This window comes from Rhineura floridana, chromosome 1, assembly GCF_030035675.1.
Source record: "Rhineura floridana isolate rRhiFlo1 chromosome 1, rRhiFlo1.hap2, whole genome shotgun sequence".
Classification (NCBI taxonomy): domain Eukaryota; kingdom Metazoa; phylum Chordata; class Lepidosauria; order Squamata; family Rhineuridae; genus Rhineura; species Rhineura floridana.
Window position 1 is genome coordinate 79,070,758 of NC_084480.1, and position 19,078 is coordinate 79,089,835.

The 19,078-nt window shown below is 40.7% G+C and overlaps 1 protein-coding gene across 3 annotated transcripts in view; it reads left to right on the plus strand.

Annotated features, from left to right (window-relative positions):
* HSD17B4 (hydroxysteroid 17-beta dehydrogenase 4) overlaps positions 1 to 19,078 on the plus strand; it is a 114,937-nt gene that overhangs the window by 1,339 nt on the left and 94,520 nt on the right. For 2 of the 3 annotated variants that reach the window (XM_061624666.1, XM_061624685.1), the window contains exons 2-3: positions 6,428 to 6,481; positions 16,470 to 16,577. In XM_061624666.1, coding sequence (XP_061480650.1) covers positions 6,428 to 6,481; positions 16,470 to 16,577 — 162 coding nt within the window. The remainder of the gene's footprint in view (positions 1 to 6,427; positions 6,482 to 16,469; positions 16,578 to 19,078) is intronic. The other variant, XM_061624675.1, reaches the window with a different exon arrangement.

Here is a 19,078-nt window from a genome sequence, read left to right on the forward strand (position 1 = left end):
TGGATTGCAGCCTTAATCTGCTCCCTGTGGGGAATGGATGCTGCTGCTGTGGGAGGAGCGAACAAGGAAACAATTTTCTCAGCTAGGAAGGCAGCTACACCAACATGTTAAAGCTAACTTAGTATACTTGGGAGTAAGCTTCATTATCACAGTGGGGCTTGCTTATGAGTAAACATGCATATGATTGGGTTGCATGATACTCTAGAAAAATTTTCTTGATAAAATAGGTTGTTAATTTCTTTCTTTGGCTGGATTTAATGACAATAATAGATATAAGAATGATAGTTAAAGAATGATAGTTAAATAATTCATGTGAGTTAAGGTCATTTTATTATTCTAGCAACATAATCTTGGGGTGGAGAAGGCATGTTCAAGAAATGAGTTTCTAAAACCACAATATGCTTTTTTAAAAATTTCTAGATGAAAATAGGCTTTAAATGAGGAAGGGCCGTAGTTCAGAGCACCTGCTTTCCTTCCAGAAGATCCCAGGTTGACTTCCTGGCATCTCCAGGTAGGGCTGGAAGAGACTCTTGCCTGTAATCTGGATTGCTGCTGTCAGTCAGTGTTGTAGACAATACTGAGCAAGATGGGCTCAATATAAGGCAGTTTCCTGTCTTCCTATCTATCTTCATAGACTTGCTTAACTTTTTTCTTTAATATACCAAGAAAGAGTTCTCTCCAAAAAACAACAACAATAAAAGTTACCTGTAGTAGTCTCATCTGACAAAGACAAGCAAGCCTATGAAGTCTGTGACCAAAAAGCCTATAAGCCATGCAGGGTGGTTTGTCAGAGTCTTGATAAAACTACTATTTGCTGTCTATATGAAATTACAAAAATGCAGGTTGCGAAGTACTTGCAGGCCACAGTACTTGGCTGGTGGTATTGTTTCGGGGCAGGGAGAGATGATTATCACTTCAACTGGGCAGAACATCAGAATATTGCCTAAATCCTTGAGGCTGTGGCTGGGAATACTTTCACTGCCTGCCCACTCGGGGATGAAGCAATTCCCAAGGAAGATGATAAACATGACTAACAAGCCTAGCCTGTGTTTTATAATATGTACTATTGCCACTAACTTGTTGATCCAGTCAAAGCCTTACTAAAATGAAGCATAAGGGCCCTGAATGCAAAGTATTATGATTCTAGGTTTAGGATCAGCATTTTGTCCTTTTATATAAATGGCTTTGCTGTCGTATCTTTTCAGTATTGATTAAAGATATCTATCTGAACAGCCATCTTTTGAGACTCAACAATTACCAGCTTCTAGTCACAAATAATTAAAGGGAGATACATTCCTGTTAAGGACAGAATATGGAGAAACCGATTGGTTCCCAATCGGAAAGGGTGTGAGACGGGTGTATTTTGTCACCCTATTTATTTAATCTATACACAGAACATATCATACTGAATTTTTATTGTTTATTTATTCGATGTATTAGTTGCCCATCTGGCTGGACACCCAGCCACTCTGAACGACGTACAAAAGCAAAAACAATAACAATATAAACAATGTAAAACATCAAAAGGCTAAACAATAAAACTAAACAATAGGTAGAGGCCAACTCAGTTTCAATAATAAGGCTTCTCGCCTGTATAGTTTGAAAGATGTATCTTCAAATGGAAGCTCCTGGCGTAAGTCTTCCCACACTGGCATAAAAACCAGTGTGGGTGATAGTCCGTCTGCAATATCAAAGGCAGCATCTCCTCTTGATCTTAACATCCAGCTGTTCCAACAGAGGGGACAGGATGGACAAGCCACTCGAAGTCGAAACTGACAGGGAAGTTCTTCTCAAAGAAGCCGAAAGCTAAAGCGCCGGAACGTAACGCCGCCTATGCCAAGGCAAAGTGGATGAAGGCCAAGATGAACAAAGGCCGGATGGCAAAACGACAACAGCTGCAGGGGCACTTCCCGGCCCCCAAAAGCCACCGAAAGATCATCACAGCAAGCGGCATCACCCGAGGACAGGCCGCAGTACCAGGCTCACCAAAAGGCCGCAGCCCATCTCCAGCTTCAGCCCGGCTTGGTCCCCTCCACCGCGAGAGGCAGTGGTGGCGGCAGCGGCCTGGTGTAGGTGGAGCATCAAGTCGCTGAAAGCAGGATTGGATCACGATGAAGGAGGTGTGAAAATTGGAGGGAGAAATATTAATAATTTAAGATATGCAGACGATACCATACTCTTAGCAGAAACTAGTAATGATTTAAAATGCTGTTCATGCTGATGAAAGTTAAAGAGGAAAGCACAAAAGCAGCTAAACATCAAAAAGACTAAAGTAATGACAACAGAAGATTTATGTAACTTTAAAGTTGACAGTGAGGACATTGAACTTGTCAAGGATCAATACCTTGGCTCAGTCATTAACCAAAATGGAGACAATAGTCAAGAAATCAGAAGAAGGCTAGGACTGGGGAGGGCAGTTGTGAGAGAAACTAGAAAAGGTCCTCAAATGCAAAGATGTATCACTGAACATTAAAGTCAGGATCATTCAGACCATGGTATTCTCGATCTCTATGTATGGATGTGAAAGTTGGACAGTGAAAAAAGTGGATAAGAGAAAAATCAATGCATTTGAAATGTGGTGTTGGAGGAGAGCTTTGTGCATACCATGCACTGCGAAAAAGACAAATAATTAGGTGTTAGAACAAATTAAACCAGAACTATCACTAGAAGCTAAAATGATGAAACTGAGGTTATCATACTTTGGACACATCATGAGAAGACCTGATTCAGTAGGAAAGACCATAATGCTGGGAAAAAGAGAAGGGAGTAGAAAAAGAGGAAGGCCAAACAAGAGATGGATTGATTCCATAAAGGAAGTGACAGACCTGAACTTACAAGATCTGAACAGGGTGGTTCATGACAGATGCTCTTGGAGGTCACTGATTCATAGGGTCGCCATAAGTCGTAGTTGAAGGCTCATAACAACAACAACATTCCTGTCAAGAATTGGGAAAGACTAGTCTCCATCATGGGGTGAATGAAATCCAGCTGCTCAGCCCCATTTCCTTATCTTAGAGGACATGGGTGGCAACTGCCAACAAGGGAAGGTTTGCCTCCATCATGTGCTTAGCCCAGTCGTTACCTCAGAGGACCTCTGCTCTGATGCCTAGTAGGTGGAGCAACATGAGGGAAGACCAAGGATGAGTGCAGGAAACACCATGTGAATAAACCTGGCAAAATATGGGTGCTATATTATTTCTGTACCTGAGCGGGGTTTTTATTGTGATAATCTTTTGGAAGCTGCTTTTAAGGGCTACAAAGTGGCTATAAAGCACCTATATCAATCAATAAATAATGGTTTTCTGATGTGTCAGATTTAATCATCCAGGCCAGAATCAAGCACACTGGGGCATTTGTTAGGACCCATGTGCCATGGCAGAGCCCACTAGGTCGGACACATTTCCAGGAGGATGCCCAGTCCTAGCGCCCACCACCCCTTAAGGGTGCCAAGTGGAGGCACTGCTGAAGCCGCAAGTCTCCTGCTTACCTTCACTTGTGGGCTTAACCAGAAGCAGTGGTGGCACTACTGTAGTGTGAATTCATTATTTATTTTAGATATCCCTAAGCTGCCCTTCATCTGCTGATACCAGGACAGGGTACAGAAATGACTCCCAGCCCATTTGAGTGCTATAGGTGCTAGGCAAATAAGTAAAAGGGAGGATGGTACATACAGCTGCACAGCTGCTGCTGGGAGCAAGAAAGGAGGTACTGGAGAGAGCTGGTCGGTCATACTGTGGGCTGCCTTGCAAGGGCCTCCCAAGATCTATAGCTGGCCCAATTAAATAGATTGCAGTTAATTCTATGAGTTTAGTAGAGTGATAAATAAACTAAATCAGAAAAAAGTGCTGCATAAAACTGCTGTGCAATTATTGTTATTTTCAGATGAGGTGTGTGGGAGTACAGATTCGGTACTAGGATTTTTGGCCAAATTGTTTAATTGGATTAGCCATGCAAAAGAAAAGTTAGAAACAGAGGGAGGGGACTGAATTCTTCATAATTAGTAACTGATTTGCAATGCAATCTTTATCAAAATAAAGTACATTTTGCCATTGCTTATTTAGATAAGAAAAAACAATTGTTAATGTAAGTTTTGGAAAACAGAATTCAAACCCAAGATCTAGAACGTGACTAACATTATAAATATAATTTTTCACCAGCTTCGGCATAGAGGTAAGTTGTTGGGAAAAGTATCCGTGTATTGAGCCACTTTGAGTTTGTTGGGGAGACATATTATCAAGTTATTGGATGCCTATAGACAGAATAAGCCATGGAATAACTGAGATTGAAAATATAACATCTCAGTATAGCAGCTTTAGCAAAAAGAGCAAAGAATCTTGTGGCACCTTAAAGTCTAACAAACTTATTGTGTCATAAGCTTTTGTGCCTTTCATTTTATATATTGCATTTAATTTCCCTCTGACCTCACTTTTTACAGTTCCTCTCACACTCACCATGTGTATCTTATCATGAGTTACAGGTATATAACACTTCATGCATCTGATGAAGTGGACTGTAGCCTTAAGGAACAGAGGAAGCTGCCTTATACTAAGTCAGATTATTGGTCCATCTAGCTTGGTATTGTCTATGATGATTAGCAGCAGTTTTCCAGGGTTTCAGATCCCTGTCTTTCCTAGCCCCACATGGAGATGCAGGGGATTGTACGTGGTACCTTCTGCATGCAAAGAAGATGCTTTACTGGCGAGCTATGGCCCTTCCTGTAATGCTCATAAAGTCCATGAAAGCTTATGCCATAATAAATTTGTTAGTCTTTAAGGTGCCACAAGACTCTTTGTTCTTCAAAATGTATATAAATGTGAAAGCTACCAGGATCACAGTGCACCTGATAACTGAACAATTCTAATCGCAGAAAACTTGTTTGAAAACAGGGTGCCACCGAAATGCTGCATTGGTCAGTGTATGACACTTGAGAATAAGTTATTGTGATTTCTAAATGTTTTTTAAAAAGACAATAACAACTTAGATTTGGGAACATTGCATTTCCAACTTATCTATGGGGGGATGGGGCACCTCAAGAGTGATGCCATGAATGAGTCAAATAGGTAGATATTGTTTGTTATTTTGAAAGCACTTCTCTGAATTGTACGTTACAACTTTTGCTTAGCCAAGTGTCCTGTTCAAGTGTTTTTGAGACCACTTCATTTGTATGAAAAAGGACTTGAAGTTCTCTTCTTGCATTTTAAAAACTTGTGTCAATTATCATTGAATAATTTCCCACTAAAATAGCTTTTGTAGCTAGATCGTCCATAGGATCAAGGTTGAAAGAGGAGGGGGGAGTAGCAAAACTGGATTGATTTATAGTGCTGTTGTGTGCCTATTAAACAAAAGGCCCCTCATTTTAGTGCAAAATGAGAGAGGCAATCTAAGGCTGCAGTGCAAACCTGGGAGCAAGCCCCAGAACTTCTGAGTAGCATGGTGAGGATTGCACTGTAAAGCTGCAATCTTATACTCACTTACCATTGAACTGACTGGCACTTACAGCTGTGTAGTAAGGCATAGGATTGCATTGTACGTTTATTACTACTACTGCTTTGTGTGAACATGGGCATACATTCTCAAGTGGTCTTTCTTAACAAGGGGGGCATACAAAGATCTCAGGATATGTGTGTGTTTCCAAAAAATATGTATAATATTAGTTAAAATTACCACTATTAAAATATAAGCATAGGAAATGTTATGTTCAGAAGGTGAGAAGATCATACGCAGCTTATTACATGATCTGCTCAGTAGTTCGGCATTATTACAGAAGCCAAGTTTGAAGGTGTGCGTGGGGGGGATTTTTGTAATAGCTAAAAGGGGACATGGGTTGAGAAACACTGTTCTAAAGTATGGTGGCTCAAATGGAACATACATTTGCTGCATTCTTCGTCCTGACAACATATGTATCAGAATGTGCATTCAAGCCACTTCCCCCATCAAGGGCTTTATTATCCTTCATGACAGAGGCATATTCTCAAATGGCTGCTGATGTTAAACTTAAACTTGCAAAACTACCATGTTAACTTGGAAAGTAGTATATTAATCTATAAAGTTTTTTCCTTCACTTCATCCCCCATAGAAGAATGAGCCAGGGCTGACTAATTTTCTTCTCCACTGCACAGTCTAGTTACGGAGATTATTCCAAGTATATTTGTAGATGAAAGGACTTAAGTAGTTAGCATTTTCTGGAATGGCCTTCCTGGCAACAGGACCAGCAAGTAAGCCAGGAGTACTGATGACAGTAGTTTCAGTTGTCTGTTTCTACTTAATCTTCCACAATACGGATGTGAAGCAACTTCAGAAATACATTTTGCTTTTTAGTTGGGTTATACACACACACACACACACACACACACACACACACATATTTGAATTCTTGTGCCATTTTTAAGTTGTTGGTTTGTAAAAGGTTTTTTTTAATCCATGGTAGGACTCGGCAGAGCATATGCACTGGCTTTTGCTGAAAGAGGAGCTTCTGTGGTTGGTAAGTTGTTTACTTTTGATCTTGCCAACAACCTTTGTATTTTGTGATTTAAAATGCTGCAGCTTGTTCTATCAACCTTTGTACTTTTTATTAATTGTTACATTCCTTACTCTTGAAGATCCACTATGGAGCTTCTTTTCTGTTTTAATTTCTTTGACCTAGTTTAGATGGCAAGACAGCTATGGGTTTTACATTGCATGTAGCATGCTGGCATTTTGGCAGTACATCTTGCCCACAGGCACTACACATTTAGGGGGAACCTAGTGCTAAGTTGGAGTGGTAGGTAATTATTGGGAAATTAATGTTTCCTGAAAACAAAGGCACTTGTGGTACTTAACTGATGAATTGGTTTATTTGGCACAAGGTTTTGACAGTAGCCATCCTTGATAGGTAGCATCTATTTAATGTGATGCATTTAAAGGGAACTGAGCAGTTACTGGGTGCACATGTATGTATATAGGTGTTAACATAATGGAAAATTAGTAACATACTGGAAATGCCTGAATATATAAGCCAAGTTAAGCTAGGGATTAAAGACAATGAGAATATAAAATACATATTATAGATTTAAGTGCTCTTAGGTTTTCAGAAGAATGAATATTCATCTCCTTCTGCCCATTAAAATACCAGCAGTCATTTCTAATTAGCAACACTTTTTAGGAAATAAATCCTAAGGAATTTTTAGGAAATAAATAAATTCAGAGGGGAATTATTTCTCACTGAAAGACCTAGGTTTGGCCTGATAGTCATGTTTATTTCAACTTGAGTTGCCAGTAGTTCCCTTCTACTTCTGCTTTGTGCAGCAACTGGTGCGACAATTTTTAGTTGCCTGTATGGACAAATTCTAAATGTGCGTTGAATTTTCATGTAGCTTTGCATAATTTGTAACCTTGATATTAGGAGCAAAGTGCTTATCACATGGCCAGAGAGCTCCTCCAATTGGTAGCTTGCTCTTGTTTTCTAGGATCTCACTTGTATACCATTGAAATATGCTTGTCTACCTATCCTGTTCCATTATGTCCAGATATTTTGTTTTAGCAGCGCTGGACAAAAATCAGCAGTTTATGCAACAAAATTTAGGGACTGTTCAAGTGGGGAGTGAATTGAGCATGTTCCATTTAATGTGCCACTTTGTGTATTAAATTTAGCACAACGAAAACTGGTTTGCAAAGTGTGTTGCAAAGTTCCACCATATACCTTCAACCTTCAATACCTTTAGAGTTCGCTTCAAACCTTTGTTTCTGATTTTGGTCTGGAATACAAGTGCTGACCATAGTTTGCCCACTTGAATATCACAGCAAACTATAGTTAGCGCTGAACAGGAAACTGAAAGGGAAAGGAAGTTGGAGGGGAACGAGGGAATGTTTAAGGAGATAACAGTCTGCTCGTGAATTGTACTAGTAAAAAAGTGTTGGCAAATCTGAATTAAGGCATGGAGAATATGTAGGTTGTTCAAAACCCAGCAGAATTGCAAGCTTCACTAGCAATATAGCCAGAAGTACCACTAGCAATGTAGCCAGAAGTGGCCTTACACTTTACAGAACAGCCATCTTATTGCTGATGGCAATGGGCAACCCTAGGAGTAGATAATTGCAAATAAAAAAAATTCTCTGTTACTTTTCTACCAAGCAGCTATTCAGACTTACAGATTGGAAATTTAGTTTGCAATCCAAGGGTGCTCTTTCACTTTGCAAACAGCATGTTGCAGTCATGTAAATGCTAGTACGGCAACCAGTGTAACAAGCTGTTTAAACAAAGCAGTAGTCAAAACAGGTCCAGCACAAATTACACTAAAAGCTTCAGCAATGCATGCAGTACTGTTTCATTTCAGTTAACAACTGTTTTGGATTACAGCTTTTATTCTGGAAGTGGTTAAAAATACTTGAAATGCTAGCCTCCATAATTTTTTAATGTAAGAACTTACAAAATATACTCAAAAACACAAATGTTTTATAGCAGTAGAACAGAAACCTACTGAATCAGACCTTATATTGTTCTTAAGTTGGCATCATATTCTAAACCTTTTTGTCCTTGTGAAGTGAAAGGCTTTCATTACATGGTTTCTAACTGCTTCAGTCTAGGTTAAAATGATACACTTTAAAACAATTGTTAGCCTTTGGCTTTTCTGACTTTTCTACTGAGGACTTTATTTATTTATTTATTTATTTCCATTTCTATACCGCCCTTAGCCAATGGCTCTCTGGGCGGTTCACAGCAAGGAATAAAATACAATACAGTAAAAAGAAATCAGATAAAATCCCTAAAACAAACAACTTAAGCATTTAACAACTTGGTATAAAATTAACTTAACATTAAGCAATTAAAATGCCTGGGAGAATAAAACGGTTTTAACCTGGCGCTGAAAAGATAGAAGAGTAGGCGCCAGGCACACCTCATCGGGGAGACTGTTCCATAATTCGGGGGCCACTACTGAAAAGGCCCTGGATCTAGTAACAGCCCTCCGAGCTTCCCTATGGGACGGGACTCGGAGGAGGGCCTTAGATGTTGAACGTAGTGAACGGGTAGGTTCATAGCGGGAGAGGCGTTCCGCAAGGTATTGTGGTCCCGCACCGTGTAAGGCTTTATAAGTCAAAACTAGCACTTTGAATCTGGCCCGGAAACAAATAGGTAGCCAGTGCAAACGCGCCAGAACAGGTGTTATATGTGCGGACCGTCTGGTCCTCGTCAGCAGTCTGGCTGCTGCTTTTTGCACTAGCTGTAGTTTCCGAATTGTCTTCAAAGGCAGCCCCACGTAGAGTGCATTGCAGTAGTCCAATCTCGAGGTTACCAGAGCATGGACGACTGAGGCGAGGTCAACATTATCCAGATAGGGGCGTAGCTGGGCTACCAACCGAAGATGGTAGAACGCATTCCGTGCCACTGAGGCCACTTGAGCCTCAAGAGACAGGAATGGATCGAAAAGGACCCCCAAGCTACGAACCTGTTCCTTCAGGGGGAGTGTAACCCCATCCTGGAGATCTACTCTTGTTACCTCATGTTCTGTGTGTAATTCCATATGGTTTATGCATATAACCATCAATGTTTTATAATTTACAATGGAAGACAACTGTAAACCTCTTGCTGATAACACTACAAATATCTACAGCAGGTAGTTGCTCTCTGTGGGTGGGTGGGTGGGTGAGTGAGTGAGTGAGTATTCTCCTAGTTTTGTGCTAGTCCCAGAGTATGGTTTGAAGGCACCTGAGGCCATTCCATTGCAGATGTTAAGCAAGTCTGATCTGGTCAGTGGCTGGATGGGTGACCATTTGGGAACTACATGTAGACCCCTTTGCTTACAGTGATGGAAGACAGGCATCATAATCAACACCCAAAAGTAAATAAATAAATTAAAAAGTCTTATGTTGTGGATTTCCAAAGATGGCAACTTGAAACTATCAAACAGAAATATAAATCTTCCTTGTCAGTTCATCAGTGGACTGAAGACCTTACTGCCCTCACAATTAATCAATATCTATTCTGATATTTAGACTGCTTACATGGATATGTATGCTGAAGCCTTACTTTAGACAAGCGGATACCCATCCCCTCCTTCATCCTCTGTTTTTGTTTTTAGAAGTGCTTGTAAAAACAGAAACAATCAATAAATGTATACATTAAAAAAACAGCCCCCACTTGCAAATGGTACCTTTCTGCTGTTAAGTCAAGGAAGACTTCCTAAATGAATTTGAACAGAAGCGAAGTGTGCCCAACACCCTTTGCTTTTCTTTTTTGTGAGCATGTATTGGGCTTTCCTATGACACCCAATTCCTTCTAAATTTCCACTGCAGAATTCTGCCCTTTTTTTGGGGGGGAACAGTGTGAAATCAAGAATTAAAACACAGAAGACTCTGTTTTGTGGAACAGAGAACATCTCAGTCTCTGGAACTGCTGTGATTTTTTTCAGTGCTTTGGAGCTGGCAGTATTGAAGGTTCTTTCATTATTCTTCATGGTTGAGCCATAGATAAGTAAGGTTGCAATCCGATAGCCTCTTAACTGGTATAACTGAACTAAACAGTATTAATAGAACTTCATGAGGCTTACTTCTAATTAGACATGTACAGGTTTGCAATGGAATTGTACATAGGATTCAAGCTGTTCTTTTCCACTCTGCCCTTCTGACTAGCAGTCACAACAGCAAAGAATGAAAGTCAGTAACCGAACATTAGCTTACTGTAACATTTCATTGGCTTCTCTTGCTTTCTTCATTTTATGCAATTCTAGCTGCTATTATCTGTGGAGATCTGCAGCTCCTTTACCCGCATATCTCATTAAAGATCTCAAAACTGTGATTTGTAATGTACACATGATTCTGCTTACTGTTGGGTCAAAGACCATTCTCTCTTCAGATAACTTGCTGGCAAATGCCTGAATTTAAGTTATGTCGTTGTGCTCCACTCCTGACTGGTGATCTGTATTATACAGCCACAAGAGTGGCTGTATACTACAGTCAGCATGGATTTTTCACATTCCACAATGTTAAATTGAAAATACCCCCCATGCCATTCTGATGCTTCCCATAAGCTCATTTCAAAACAACACCTTACAAAACTTATAGTCCTGAACTCAGAAACGCTTGCTTAACAATCCTCTATATTTTCATAGTGATACACAGAACAGTCAGAGAGAATCGAGAGTTCAAAGTGTAAAAAGAGGGGGGAAAGGACCCCTTTTGGACTTTTTTCTGTCAGAGTTCTCATCATTTCTTGAAATTAGTTAAAAAAACAGCCATATCCACAGAGTACCTGTAATCTTTTTACTGACCTTGCCCCATACTCTGATCATCTTCTGCAGTTTAAAAGTTAAAAAAAAAACTGCCTGATTTTTTAATTAATTTCAGAAATTTAGCGTTGAACTCAATGATAAGGCCGGATATGCTCAGTAAGAACCAACTGTCAGTGTTCTAAAAGCCAGACTCATGGCTGCTGGGCTTGCGTAATCGGGGCCACACCCACATCAGACCTTTATTTCACTTTAGACAGTTATCCACCAAAGAATCCTGGGAAGTGTAGTTTGTGAAGGGTGCTGAAGGGAGATTCCTATTCCCCTGAGAGTTCCAATGGCCAGACTGGTTTAACAGTCAGCCATGCTGACTGAAGCTCTGTGAGGGGAACAGGGCGTCTCCTAGCAACTCTCAGCACCTTTCATTAACTATACTTCCCAGGATTCTTTGGGGGAAGCCATGACTGTCTAAAGTGAAATAAAGGTCTGGTGTGGATGTGGCCAGGGACAGCTTTGGTTTAAATTTGGATGGGAGGCTACATTTGCCTGCTGTAGAATAAAAAGGTGGGGGAAATGCTGAAAAAGAAGGATTCTGTTCACAATGTTTTCCTTTTAGAAAGGAAAGGGGCTTCCCCTCTGCCCAGTGCCCACCCATCCAATCCAATGCTCAGAGGCACATGTTACCAAATTCTTCCAAGCTACACAGGAAGTGGATTGGACTGTGAAAGACGAACCCAAATTTTGTTTGCATTTTCACAAATTTGTAGGGCAGTACAATATCTCAGAGAAGTCAGGTCTCCTTCTCCCCTGGTGCATTCACTCTAGCTGCCCAATTTCCTGCTTTTTAAAATTTGATAGAAATATCTGTGGGCTATAGGTATGTTCTTAAACCACAAAGTTTTTTGCTATTAGTGAATTGTTTATTGGTTTGTAACATGGCCTAGTTCAGGCAAGGGCTGTACTTGCCAAATTGTGAATTTAAATGATTTTCTTTGTTGCTCAGAATGAATTCTTGCATTCACGGCCTATTCGACTCTTATAAGTAATCTTAAGAATAATCTCTTAATGTATATGTCAATATTACTTTTGTACAGGTATTTTTGATGAATTACAGTCAGTTCCATATTGACCTGGTTCATATTACCAAATCATGGCTTAATAAGCCAGGCAATTCATGACCTCCATGCACATTGCTGATTTGCTTCTGCTTTGCTCCTCTAGTCTGGTGATTGAGGAAACAAACTACAGCTCCTGGTGACATTCAGACTGGGAGCTATGGTTAATGTCTTCCAAACAAGCCAGGATTCATAATCCAATTTTTAAAGCACGGCTTTGTATCCTGGCTTCTTTGAAAGCCATTAGCCAGTGTTTCCCACTTGCACATAACATAAATTTACAGTTAACTGTGGGTTCCTGGCTTATTTCTCCGCTCACAAAAAAGGGAAGAGTGAAATGGGAGCAAAGGGGCAGAATGTGGGTACACAGAGTCATGCATATCCTGGCTTATTAAGCTGAGACTTAGTTGTCCAAACACAGCCAATCATTCTAGAGACACAGGGTTTTTTTTTTGGGGGGGGGGAGGAAAGTCAGTCAGTGTGTTCATCTTGGATCCTGACAATGAAGATGACAGGCAAGCCTTCCTTTCAATGTGATAGTTTTACATTTGACTGCTCTTGATGAAGACTTTTTAATGTCAACAGGCCTATTGGGTTGTTTAAACTTTTTCAAGATGAGCCAGTCATTTTTATGATTTTTTGTAGTGTTTTTATGGTATTTTATGTTTTCTTGTACTTGCATGTTTTGTAAACTGCCTTATTTTTTATGAGGGTGTGGTCTCTAAATATTGTTACAAATAATTAAAAAATTATTTTCACATGGGGAAAGGGCACATTCAAACTCACTATGACTTGTGTGCATGTTCAAGGTGCTGCAGTCAACGCACAAACTGTACCGCATGCCCTGCTAAATGTGTGGATAAACTCTTTGTGTTAAATAAAACTTGCAAGAGATCCATGCAGTTGGGGTGGGGGTGGAGCTCAGTTATCCCAGACACTCTTCACACAGTGGAATTGCATTAAATATATCAGTCTTAATTGCTCTTATTGTAGTCCTGGATATTTGTGGATACCTGGCACCTTTGAAATACTTTGTCCTATGGAGATGAATCTTGAGCCATCAACTAGGTTTGCCTCTGAAATTAACAAGAAGTTATCAATGCATGACAGCAGAGAAAAGATGCAAACTTAAAGTTTTGGCTATATTTGGAAGATTTAGCGACTTCCAAATTATGATACTGGGCCATGAGAGAGGCTCAATTATAATATGATAAGCAAATATTTTCCAAGGAATTGTAACAATGTGTCTGTGCAATCTGCCTGCTTAGCTGCCTAATCAGCCATGCCACAACAGTTGCCATTGCCAGAGCGACAAGGCACATTTGCAGGTGTCAAAACTGTCCTGTTTTGTTTAGCAGCGGGACCTGCAGTACAGAAATGCAGCCAGATTTTTGTTTGCTGTTGTGCAGGTTTCTCCGTGTATGCCACTTCTGCACTCTATAATTTCTTAGTTCTTGTGTGTTGCAAGTCTAATTTCTGATCACATTTGAGATACACAAGAGGGATTATTTACAGCTGTCTCCATCACCCTCGGCCAGATAACATGTAGCTTACAGCCCAATCCTAACCTTGTCTACTCAGAAGTAAGTCCTGTTGAATACAGTGGGGCTTACTTCCAGGTAAATGGGTTTAGGATTGCCGCCTTAGCCACTTTTACGACATTTGGGCTAGTTAGTAACATGATCTTAAACAAATAATTAGATTTCTGCATGAGGATGTTAATTTATTTTGCCCCGATTCAGTTTATTCGTCAGAATATTTTTTTATGGACACCTGTTTAATGCACTTCATTAACCATGAAGAAGGGTTGAACCTAGTCACAAAGTCAAACATTAAATTGCATTCTCTTGTTTGGCCACATGGGGGTAATGCTGCTTCATTTTAAAAATTAATAAATCTTCAAGTACAATTTTCTCTCCTTTTTGAACTTTTTTTGTAGATGAGCTGCTTTGCATTATTGTTATACAATCTGAATTGTCTGCATGCACTTGTTCCATGGCTGAAAACATACAAATAATCCATGCATATTTCTCACAGTTCAAAAGCACTGAATTGCAGTGATGAAAATAAAACTTTTTTTCTGCCTGACTATAAAGTATAATTAGTGCACTATAGATTTATTTTTTCTATTTTTATTTTGCAAAGTAACAGTTTACATCCACAATATTAGGGATTTATATTTAACTACTGAGTAAGATTTTTAAATGGGGACTGCTAACAGATGGTCTTCATATAACCCTAAAATACTTTAGTTCATCCTGCACTCTCTTGTCAGGACAGTATCAGCTTTAAGTTTTATGTATTTTTAAAAGTGTTTTAGCACTCCGTTTGCAAAGGTATCTGAGAGCAAAAACGCTCATAGGGCCAGAAACACTAATATAAAAATCCCAAATGCGCCTGCTCATGATTTTTCAGTCTAGATGGACCAATGGTGTGACTCAGTATAAGGCAGCTTCCTCTGTTCCTAAGCCTGTGGCCCTTCAGAAGTTGCAGGACTCCAGTTCCCATTATCTCTGACCACTGGTCATGCTGGCTGGAGGGACACAAGTTCTCTATCCCTCATTTAAAACGTATAATTTGAAAACTAAAGGCACACTTATTCTGGACATTTTGCCTTTACGTGTTAGGTCTGGTTCACATATCACAGTAAGTATGGCTTGCTGTGAGTGTGGAAACATACTCCAGACAAGAAGCCCTCGCCTGCTTTGCTCCTTCCCCTCCTTTTTAGCTCAGTGCGGGATGGCAGCTAGGTCAAAGTTTGGCTTAGCATGCCATCTGAACCCAGGATCAGTAACCACAATCTGTAACCTTGGGATGAAATTTGACCAGAGATTATGGTTAAGAAAGAAAGACCTTAACCACAATCCTGGGTTCAAATGATGCACTAAGCTAGACCTTGGCCTAGCTGCCACCTTGAGCTAAGAAGCCCAGGGAGGAGCAAAGCATCTGCAGTCTTCTCCTTGGGAGATTGCATAGTCATGCTAAGTCATCGTTTCACGTAGTGTGGTGTGTGAACATGTTTTTTTGAATGTCAACTCTGTAGGTCCTAAAAAAATGAGACCATGTTTTATGCAAATTAGTTTCAGCCTTCCACTTTGTTATACATTTCCAGTGTAGCCCAGTATGCTTGGTTCCCATCCCCTCTTTAGAATTAGATGTTGAAAATCTTGACCTGCAAATTCCAAAGTATACGTTGACTGGAATGGAACTGTTGGAATATACCTGCATTTCAAAGTAGGCCCATCAGGTAAACTGAAATGGGATTTGCTCTTTACTTTTGTTTTTCTGTCATATTCGACATTGCTTTTTTATTGTTTTGTGATAGTAGTAATTATTATTTATTAGATTTGATTAGATGCCCATCTGTCAGAGATCAGTCTGCCACTCTGGGCGACATACAACAAACTTTGGTGTAAAACTTTGGTGTAATCTGCTTGATGTAATTTCAACTCTGTTGCCACCCAACAAAGCCATCTTGAGCCTCTGTTGAAAGACCTTGTTGGTTTGACTGGGTCTAGTACACTTGCTATTGTTCCAGCTCCATAGATGTACAAAGAAAGGTGGTCCAGTTTGGCTGGTGGTTCTTTCCACTCTCTCTGCCCCTGAGGCAGGAAGATGAGAGGGGCAGTATACTGTAGGCCTGAAGCAGCCTCAGTGCTGCTTTCCCTGTCCATGGAAATGGGAAGGTCCTGAAAATCCTCCGGTCTTTTTCACCTTTGCTCTAGCTCTACTTCCAAGAGTTCACACTTTGAGTAGGGTGAAGAATAGTCAGCTGCAGGAGCATGTGCACAGACAACTCATTCCCCATTTCAGTCACTTTAACAGCTGCAAAGATATACCAGGATAAAGTTATCTGGGGTAATGATCAGTAGCTTCATTTCAGTGTGCTTGTAGTATAAAAATTACGTTTGCATAGCAAGGTTCAAGGCAGTTACAGTAAGATGTGAATCTGCCATACTGTATAGCAAGTATTGCATAGGAACCCAGTAGTATTGTTGCAGGTGTGTGCCAGGCCATTTGTCTCACCAACGTGATGAAAGGCATTCAGATGTTAGATCACCACCTGGGTCATCTCTTGAGACCAGAGAATCTGAAGAATGCTTTGCCTGTAAGTACCAGTCGGTTCTTACTTTTATCTAATTTTGTTACACAGTGAATGATCTTGGAGGTGACTTCAAAGGACATGGAAAGAGCTCCTCAGCTGCTGACAAAGTTGTTGCGGAAATAAGAGCCAAAGGTGGAAAAGCAGTGGCTAACTATGGTATGTTTCTCCCCTTCCTCTTTCCCCCATGTCATGTCTCTCCTCCCAGTGCACTGTGGTACACTGTGGTATACTGCCAAAACTGTTTGTAACTATTGGAATATGTAAACATGATTGAGGTTCTTGGAAGGATCTAATGCTTTGGCAAAATTATATATGATCATGAATGGGAGCCTAGACTACCTCAGGAGTTTCCATGAAATTTTACATGATGGTCGCATGATTAGTCATTTCAACCAATAGAATTTGGTCTGGGTTGAGCCTTGCCAAATGGTTCTAATCTCAGACCTGAAAACAAAATTCGATTTGTACAGTATCATCACCCAGCTGATAGGCTGAGTGTCATTCCATATTATTGGGGTGTGGTGCACCATCTGTGACTTTCTGCATTAGGAGCCATGAACCATGAACCCATGTATTTTGAAAGAATCTGAAATTGTGTGATTCATTTCCTACCAGATTTTATTTTTGTAGCCAGTGTTGTTCGGAAGCATGCTCTAAATTGTATTAAATGAAGAAGTTCAAGTTTACATTACCTGATGTTGATCATGAGAGATAATATTTCTGCTGAGTACTTAAATAGTAGCTCTGCTTCTTTATTTTTCAAACACTTGAGGGCTGCTTACATGTTTTGTAGAGAGCCAGTGTGTTAAGATGCTGGACTGCGACCCGGGAGACCAGGGTTCAAATCCCAACACAGCCATGAAGCTCACTGGGTGACCTTGGGCCAGTCACTGCCTCTCAGCCTCAGAGGAAGGCAATGGTAATCTCCCTCTGAATACCGCTTATCATGAAAACCCTATTCATAGGGTTGCCATAAGTCGGAATCGACTTGAAGGCAGTCCATTTCATATTTCATTAAATGTTTTCTGTCTGATAGTTTCTTAGTGGTTCCTGATCTTAGGCTGAGTGTACTGTTGTGCATTCACAGTGCTTTGCAGATGCCTTCTGAAAGTGGCTTCTGATGCATTTTACAAAACTTAAGTGTACCCATACAAACTTAATATGCACATGATAAACATGTGTAATTAGTTGCAGGTCCCATCTATTTGTGTAGGCTATGGCAAACACATGCTTGTTATGTGGTGGCACTGAGACACTCTTGTGTCAAAAGAATGTCAGAAAATATTTGCAATGTGTTATGTGAAACTGATCAATTACTTTCTTCTAGCTTCCATGTACACCCAGGAACTGAAGATCATGGGTTGGTGTTTTTTAATGAGTTTGGTGACACATGCAATAATCTTTACATACTAAAGCAATTTGTTGCTTCTTTGATTTTAAGTTGTGATGTCTGAAGCCCAGGCATCAAAAGTTACTTGATGCTTTAAAAACCACCCAAAATGTTGCTTGTTCCCATAGTGGGTATTTAAAACTTTAAAACCAGGGTTCATATCCCCACTCAGCTATGAAACTTCCTGGGTGATCTTGGGCCAGACAGTGTCTCAGCCTAACCTACCCCACAGGGTTGTTGTAAGGATAAAATGAAGAGGGAGGAGACCCACGTACACCCTCTTGAGCTTCTTGGAGGAAGGTGGGATATAAACGTAATAATAAATAGATAAATAATATATGTCTCCCAAGGACATATGCAATGGCTTGCATTCAGACAACAATAACACACAGTGTACCAGGGTTCTTGTGCTCCCTACCCTGACCCTACAGTCCATTGTGCCTATCTGCCTGTCCCGTCCAGAGCCGGAACCACGAGACTGAGACACGGGTGCAATTAAATCTCATTTTATTAAAGTAATGGATACATCAAAAGCATTTCACTTCATAAGAAACACCTATACTGGCTCACTTGAATCCCTAACTACACTCTACACATGCTCTACTACGTGTGAAGAAAGTTGACTCAGCAAGCCCCCCCCATATGCTGCCAGCTTAAGTAGGGAATGTTTTTGAGCATAATCTGACTCCTTCGCAAGTCCTGTCTCTGCCCTGTCCGCTTCTCATGGCGGCGGGAGCGAGGCGATGGGGGGCGTTGTTCCATCAGTTCATCGGAAGACACCTGCTCCAGAGTAGGCTCGAGGTCAGGAGGCTGCGTCATGCTGGTGGCATCCTGAGAACTGCTTGGCGAGGGAGGAGTTGGCACATTCTCCTGAGCTTCCCCCAACAGCTCCTCTGTGACAACTGGGGACGGCACGCTCCCTTCTTCTGAGAGCGCGCTATCAGTGGGAATTGGCTCAAATTCAGGCTCGCTTCCTCAAGGTCCTGCTCAGACTCAATAATTCCTGGGTCTTCTGCGCCCTCTGACAGCTGAGGCGCCTGCAACTCATGCCTCCCCCCTTCCTGCCCCTGAAGGGAAAGCCGAGGCTCAACACTGCCAAGGCATTTCTGAGAGCCAGCAGACCCTTCTGGAATGGCATGCATTGGAGCGGCTGCAGCTGGATGGGTATTGGCATCCACTTTCTGCTATGAACAAATCAAAGTATCTTCCACCCACACAAAAAACACCTAGGATCCAAGCCTGTGTTTTCTTCTTCATTTTGGCTTTT